Source organism: Callithrix jacchus, chromosome 1 (genome assembly GCF_049354715.1).
Source record: "Callithrix jacchus isolate 240 chromosome 1, calJac240_pri, whole genome shotgun sequence".
NCBI classification, from domain to species: domain Eukaryota; kingdom Metazoa; phylum Chordata; class Mammalia; order Primates; family Cebidae; genus Callithrix; species Callithrix jacchus.
Window position 1 is genome coordinate 160,264,525 of NC_133502.1, and position 8,199 is coordinate 160,272,723.

At 36.8% G+C, this 8,199-nt stretch overlaps 1 protein-coding gene and 1 pseudogene across 1 annotated transcript in view; both read left to right on the forward strand.

Moving 5' to 3' along the window:
- The window catches only part of UGCG (UDP-glucose ceramide glucosyltransferase), a 44,091-nt gene extending 36,256 nt beyond the window's left edge, over positions 1-7,835 (forward strand). The window contains exons 6-9 of the mRNA XM_002743199.7: positions 1,473-1,651; positions 2,931-3,017; positions 4,506-4,695; positions 5,313-7,835. Of these exons, the coding sequence (XP_002743245.1) occupies positions 1,473-1,651; positions 2,931-3,017; positions 4,506-4,695; positions 5,313-5,483 (627 nt within the window). The 3' untranslated portion in view covers positions 5,484-7,835. The remainder of the gene's footprint in view (positions 1-1,472; positions 1,652-2,930; positions 3,018-4,505; positions 4,696-5,312) is intronic.
- LOC100386353 (ribonuclease P/MRP 21kDa subunit pseudogene) lies at positions 3,713-4,253 on the forward strand (annotated as a pseudogene).
- Positions 7,836-8,199: the final 364 nt, after the last annotated feature.

Sequence of the window (8,199 nt, forward strand, 5' to 3'; positions counted from 1 at the left end):
ACCTGATATCAGTCTTTAAATATGTCAATTTGCTCTTAAGCATATCTGCATTTATATTCTTTTGAATTGCAGTCTTATGATTGCCACATATCTGAAGGGGTAAAGGTACATTGTGGGAACTTGCATCTGACCTTTGGCAGTTTGAACCATGAGCTCTTTCTTAATATTGCCTATAAATATATTTGTCCTACTGCAAGAAATTGTTAGTTTTAGATATCAGTATTTTTGTTTAGAGAAACAGAGTAGCTGCTTTAAAATAAAATTCAATATATTCTAATATACCAAATTGTATTTTTGTCTTAGAAATAGCCAACTTGATGTAGATGTCAATAATGTCTCCATGATGCATATGTCAATAAACATCTCCCACAGTACACTTATTCCCTTAGTGTAGGTTTAATCTCTGGAAGTCACTCTGCCATACTTAGTTGGCATTGAATGAATCATTCTCAGCTATAAAGAAATCCTGGGAGCATTCAGCTCAGTGACTAACATCTCCTTCCTAAGACCTCACTTAATAACTGCTAAGGAATTAAGATGTGTGCCTCTGTTCTTAGAAGTCAGGTTTGATTCAGTCCCACAAACACTAGGGCTTCACTGGAGTCTGGGTTCAGGGTAGGTAACAAGAATCATAATCTTAATTGCCTCTTAGAATTCTCTTGCTCTATATTGTGTGTGTAACTCCTGACACCGAGAAAGACCACTACTCTTTATTTCAAGCTAATTAGAAAAGGCAACATATCTGAGGTGTAAATAATAAATGGGGTTTTATATTTGCAAAGTAAGGTGATGACAGTCCTTTTCTACATTGATTTATAAGCTTATATATCTATGACTTCAGAGTATATGTAGAGAAAAAGCAGTAGGGGATGAGAGAATTTTAGTATCCCTGTTATGAAAAATACATTGAAAATAAATGAGGAAATTGGGAAGCATCTTAGTGATTAAGAGAGGCTGGTTACAAGAGGATGCAAGAAAAAGAATTAAGAAATAGGATTGTCCTGCCTGTCCCCGCCCCGCTGAAAAAAATAAAAGGAAATAAAGAAACAGGATTGTCTTGAAGGTTGATATACTTATTGGTGATGTGTGTGTGCATGCATGTATATACATAACATACAAATATATTTGTATGTTAATCCAAGTAAACTAAGTAGATGTGTGTGTATATTCACATGGACACCCTAAAAACAAGATACATTAAATATTTGTTAATATTTTATATGTCAATGAGTGACATTTTTATTTTATTTTGTATCTAAATTGTTTTATTTGAATGTATTTTTAGGTTACTAATTGTGCTTGCTTTATGAAAGCAATATTGTGTACCATTTTTTTATTCAGGTAGTTTACCTAAGAATAATAGGGTATTCACTCAGTCATACTTTTAAAAAATCATGGGGAAAAACAGTTTATACACACCATGCTTTTAACGTGAAATTCTAATCATATTCATTTGTGGTTTTTTTGGGCAGGTATATTTTGGAACTTCACATCCAAGATACTATATCTCTGCCAATGTAACTGGTTTCAAATGTGTGACAGGAATGTCTTGTTTAATGAGAAAAGATGTGTTAGATCAAGCAGGAGGACTTATAGCTTTTGCTCAGTACATTGCTGAAGATTACTTTATGGCCAAAGCGATAGCTGACCGGTAAGACAACTAAATGAAGCTGTAGTATTTTTATTACCTAACTTCTGTTGGTTTATTCTTTTTGTTCAACCTATAGATTAGGGTTAATTTAATTTTACTTTTTTGCTAGTAAGCACAGAATAGGTCAGTAATATTATTATTTTGTTTGTTTTTAAGACGGAATCTTGCTCTGTCACCCAGGCTGGAGTGCAGTGGCAGGATCTTGGCTCACTGCAACCTTTGCCTTCCGGGTTCAAGCACTTCTTGTGCCTCAGCCACCAGAGCAGCTGGGACTACAGGCATGCACCACCACACCCAGCTAGTTTTTGTATTTTTAATAGAGATAGGGTTTCATCATGTTGGCCAGGCTGCTCTTGAACTCCTGACCTCAAGTGATCTGCCCACCTCAGCTTCCCAAAGTGCTGGGATTACAGGTATGAGCCACTGCAACCAGTAGATCCGTTTTAGAGAGTAATTCATATTCTAATTATAGAATTATAGCTGTCTACTAATGAATCAAGTAAGTGTTCTGATTCCTCTACATTTTTCAAATTAATGTGTTTTAAAGTGATTAAAAGGAAACTTCTTTGTGATTAGAATTTTTACTATATAGAAATAAATTTTATGTGTTTTAGAAGAATTAAAATTATTAGTGCAGTCATAAACCAGGAGGTGAAAATTTAAAGACTGTCATTTCAAAATTTAAAATTTCTCAGTGATACTTTGCTAAGAAGCCTCTGAAAGATTCATATGACTGACTTAGCATTTCTTTATCACAAAATATTTGTTTGTTTTTGAAGGGGATCACTGCCTTGTGTGATAATTTTTTTTAAATTTTTTAAAAACTGAAGTGTGTTTTAAGTAAAAATTCTGTCATGATTGTGTTCATGTGGTTCATGGTTTCCTAGTGTCTCCCATGAGATCCATAATGCCACTTTCTGTGTGCATTTCTTGTTGAATGTTCACACAACTCTGTTGGTGTTGTTTGGTTAGTAGTCATCAGAGACTAATCTGTTAAATATAAAACTCTCTCCATTTTTTTCTGAATGACTGCATTTTAAGTTTCTTAAACCATAAAGTAAGGAGGGTACAGTTTCTTCTAGTTCTTAGATGGTGCCATCATGGGCCAATGTAATTGCTGAAACATCCATATGTATGGTAGACCTTAAATAGTGTGCTAATCCTGAAAACTGGGCTCACCTTGAATACTAGCAGTTGCCTGGTCTTGATAAATGCATAACCAGTTACGCTTGCATGTGTGCATCATCGTAACTTATTTTCTAATTGTCTTAATTTTCAGAGGTTGGAGGTTTGCAATGTCCACTCAAGTTGCAATGCAAAACTCTGGCTCATATTCAATTTCTCAGTTTCAATCCAGAATGATCAGGTAAATCAACTGTTTTCTTTATATACTTAGTTGAAAGGTTGGGGTGATAATTTTTACGGGGTTTAATATAGTTAAATAAATATACCTAAAGTTTAGATTTTTGTTTAGTTCCAGCAAATAGAGTTTAGCTTCTGGGTTTAAGGTAAGTTTAATATCGAAATATATGTTCTTTGCTGTATAACATTGAAAGCACCCAATAGAGAGATGTTGAGGCTGAATTTTTTAATATGCTGAGTCTCTGTTTTCTAACTTTCTATACTGATTAAATTTTATAATATGCATTCATCAGCATGTAAGCCATACAAATGAATTTATAGACATTTTTCTTTGACATCCTATACAAAAATTAAAAAGGGAGTCATTAAAACAAAATTTAGGTTGGGTGTAGTGGTTCACGCCTATAATCTCAACACTTTGGGAGGCTGAGGGGAGAGGATCTCGTTTGAGCCCAGGAGTTTGAGACCAGCCTGGACAACATGGTGAAACCCTGTCTCTACAAAAAATGCAAAAATTAGCCAGTGTGTATGGTGTCCTGCACATCTGTGGTCCCAGCTACTTGGTGGGATGAGGTGGGAGGATCACTTGAGCCTGGGAGATTGAAGCTGCAGTGAACACCGCTACACTCCAGCCTGGGTGGCAGAGCAGAGCCTCATCTCAAGTTAAAAAAAAAAGTTTAGGCGGCCCCAGAGCGCTTCGCTGATGGCGGGGCTGGTTAAGGACCGCGAGGCCTTTCAGAGGCTCAACTTCCTGTACCAGGCCGCCCATTGTGTCCTTGCCCAGGACCCCGAGAACCAGGCGCTGGCAAGATTTTACTGCCACACGGAGAGGACCATCGCGAAGCGGCTCGTCTTGCGGCGGGACCCTTTGGTGAAGAGGACTCTCTGTCGAGGTTGTTCTTCCCTCCTCGTCCCCGGCCTCACCTGCACCCAGCGCCAGAGACGCTGCAGGGGACAGCGCTGGACAGTACAGACCTGCCTAACATGCCAGCGCAGCCAACGCTTCCTCAATGATCCTGGGCATTTACTCTGGGGAGACAGGCCTGAGGCCCAGCTGGGGAACCAGACAGATACTAAACCACTACAGCCCTTGCCAAACGCAGCCCACTCCATTCCAGCCCACCTTCCTGAGGAGAAAATGCCAACTCAAGGTTCCAGTCACCAGTGATGGATTCGTCCCAGCTCCCAAATAAAGTTTGCTTGTTTTACATTTCAAAAAAAAAAAAAAAAAAAGTTTAAAGAGAATGGCCTTTCTATTACAAGGTTAAAAAAGTCAATTATTTTTTGGGGAAAAAACGAATTCGTCTTGTAACCAGACTTTGTTTTTTATTTTTTGAGACGGGGTTTCACCATGTTGGTCAGACTGGTCTCAAATTCCTGACCTCAGGTAATCCATCCTCCTTGGCTCCCAAAGTGCTGGGATTACAGGCATGAGCCACCATGCCGGGCCTACCAGACTTTGTTTTAAAGAAAATCCTTTTTGTTTTTCTAGGTGGACCAAACTGCGAATTAACATGCTTCCTGCTACGATAATTTGTGAACCAATTTCAGAATGCTTTGTTGCCAGTTTAATTATTGGATGGGCAGCCCACCACGTATTCAGATGGGATATTATGGTATTTTTCATGTGTCATTGCCTGGCATGGTTTATATTTGACTACATTCAACTCAGGGGTGTCCAGGTATGTGGTTAGGCATGAAAAGGTTGGCAGTCACTTGGTGGAACTAGAACTGTTTTAATTTAGAAAAAGTTGAAGAAGATCTCTCTGAGCCATTTTTCAGCTTCCCATTGTAGGTTACAGTTTTGAACATTCCTTTCTCTAGTGGAATGTCGACACAAAACTTAAGTTGATTTGCAACTTTCTATTGGTTATATAATCATTTTAAGGTTCCAAAAGCATGAAGTTAATCAAAACAGTATTCAAACTAATAATACATTAAGATAGCAGTTATTTTAATGCTTCTTCTATTAACAATTAGCATTTTCTTGTATAATATGGCAGTTAAATTACATAAGGAAGCAGACTTGATTTTACATAGTATACTTAGAAAAGTGAAATCTAGGCTGGGCATAGTGGCTCACACCTGTAATCCCAGCACTTTGGGAGGCCAAGGCAAGTGGATCGCCTGAGGGTCAGGAGTTCAAGACTAGTCTGACCAACATGGTAAAACCTCATCTCTAAAGAAAATAAAAAATAAAAAGAGAGAAAAAGAAAGGGAAATCTAAGAATGTAATGTTTTAACTCTGTCTTTAGTTTGGCAGTGAATGAACTAAAAAAAATTTTTTTCCCATTCCTAGGGTGGCACACTGTGTTTTTCAAAACTTGATTATGCAGTTGCTTGGTTCATCCGCGAATCCATGACAATATACATTTTTTTGTCGGCATTATGGGACCCAACTATAAGCTGGAGAACTGGTCGCTATAGATTGCGCTGTGGAGGTACAGCCGAGGAAATCCTAGATGTATAACTACAGCTTTGTGACTGTATATAAAGGAAGAAAGAAAAGTATTATAAATTATGTTTATATAAATGCTTTTAAAGATCTGCCTTCTGTAGTTTTATCACATGTATGTTTTGGTATCTGTTCTTTAATTTATTTTTGCATGGCACTGCATCTGTGAAAAAAAAACACATCTGTAGTCTTGGCCAAATGATACAGTTTATTTTGTGGAAGTAGAAAATCAAGAGGATTGGTTCTAGGAACCTGGGTTTGTTCTTCATTGTTGTTTATTTTTTTAAAATAAATAAATACAGAGATGCTCTGCAACAAACACTATGACAGTATCCTTCAGTAGAGAAAGTTTCTTATTTGTGAGTACACTCTTTTAGAACATTTACAGGCGGGATGGTAGAAGCTTTGCTTTAGAGTTTAGAAGCGACTAGAAGGAATGACGATTCACGTCCAAAGCGAATGGTATTATGCAGTGAGCAACTCTTGTTGAGGTACTAACTGAGAAACTTTTTCATGCTTTACGCCTACCTCTTGTAGTTGTTGCAGAGCAAATATAAATTGTAATAAGGTAGCTAGGCCTTGCAGAAACAAGCAGAAAAACTTAATAATAATAATAATAATAAGAGAGCTGAAGTCTAGTATTTATATGAATCTGTGAGAGAGATTTTTTTGGTCTCACTGCAATGAACCAAAAGTGGCTGAGTTTGGTTTTTAATTGTAGCCATGTATTGAAGGCATCTTTTGACCAACTCTTGTTGGTTCTGTCTTGAACCATTGTTAATCACTGTGCTGTAATTAGTATAGCTAAATCTTTTCCTTCCCTGCCCCTCCCACAGCCCACCCCATCTTTCCTTAACATTTTTTCAGGGGGGGTTGGGAGTGGTTTTGTTTTAGTGTGAGTGGACGTTTTGATAGTTGTAAGGAAAAAAATGCATTTCAGACACATTTCACACATGAGCTATTTTCTTACACAGTATGTCTTATTGTTAATAAGAATGTAATTTCATGATACAGGTATTTAATATCTTTTTTAAGTCAGTCAATATTCTAGCCATCAATAAATAAATTGCAGTAGAGTATTAAGAGGGGACAAGATGAGTTTACTCTTAAAATTAATCAGTATCAAACTAAGTCTACTGTGTGTGTTTTTTTTTAAACTGTTATAGTCTAGTCTTAATTAAATTGGGTTTTTGTATTCCAGTTTATATGACAAAGTAGACTAGATCAGCGCTGGTTGTAAATGCATGCTGTACCTCACTCTTTTCTCCCCATCATGCCGCTAAACTTGCTCATCAGGTTGTGCTTAACTTGTGGTGAACTGGACTTGTTTTTGTTTTGTTTTGTTTTTAAAAAAAAAACAACAAAAATATAAGGGACAGTGCATAAGCCTTTCCTTTGTTTTTGTAGTGGTTTTGCTTTTTCTTCAAGATTGGATGGCATGTTGTCCATAGGAATGCCTACTGCAGGGCTAACACTGGCAATATGGCAGCTTTAAATTCTAAGTTACAACAGTCTCCATGTCAAAGCATAATGTGTAGCATATTAGCAATAACTACATATTTATCAAAAACACTTTTTCACTTTACTGAGCCAATTCATTTAATTGTCTAATGTCTATATCCATGGTTTAAATGGCAACATATATATAAGTATGTGTACACATTATGTTTAAGCTTTTCTCTGGGCCAAACTGCTTCATCCTTTTTCTTTTCTTTTTTCTTTTTTTTTTTTTTAGCCTTATGATGAATTTGTTTGAAGGGCATTTTCTTTATGAACAAAGGCTTGGATGCATATTCCTTTCTTTCTGTGAATGGGTATTGTTCCCTGAGGAAAGTTGCACAGTGAAAACCAGTCTGGTTGTGACCCACTACATGTTTTATTGTTTGTAATCACTATTACCTGAGTTGAACTTTGCTCACCGTGTTCGTACTTGTTGGTCTGTTTAATGAAGTTTGGTTGATGCCATCCTTTGCACTGCCAAAGTGTAATCTTGTGTATTACTTAGCTTTCTGCTGATCTCAGTATGGACAGTGTAACAACAAAACCAAAATGGCTGGACAGACTTCCTGTGTTTTGTAAATATAAAATAGGACTGTTCTGTAGGTGTGTTCAGTGTGGTAGTGGAGTATTTTCTTAATGTAAACCTTCACTTAAACAGAGTGATTCTTTGTTTAGCAAGCTTGGAGTGATGATAAAATGGTAAGAAATAAATGTTGAAGACAGCATCACAACAGAACTATAGGAGTCTAAATTTAATAAATAATCTTTAAAAAAAAATCCAGTGTCTAGGATATACCATGTTTTATTATTTAAAATCATTGTCTTAAATTTTTTGTTCAAAAAATAAAAATTTGAATACAATCAAAACATTAGCAGTAGTGTATTTTTTTGCTGTTTTCTTTTATGTATTTAAAAATAGCATGCTCCACCATTCACATTAGAATTATTAGAAGAGTTCTGTCAAGTATTTCTTCTGAAATCTTCCTTTTACCTGAGCTACAAGCAGTCCTATGACTTAAAGTATGGCTTTTCTACATTGGTTGCTTGTTAAAATCACCTGGAGAACTTGTTCACACACACACACCCTGGGCCTTACCTATGGTTCTACTGTGAGAATACTGGCCATAATGACATTCAGAAAAGAGCCAGTGGGCCGGGCACAGTGGCTCACGTCTGTAATCCCAGCACTTTGGGAGGCTGAGACAGGTGGATCACCTGAGGTCAGGAGTTC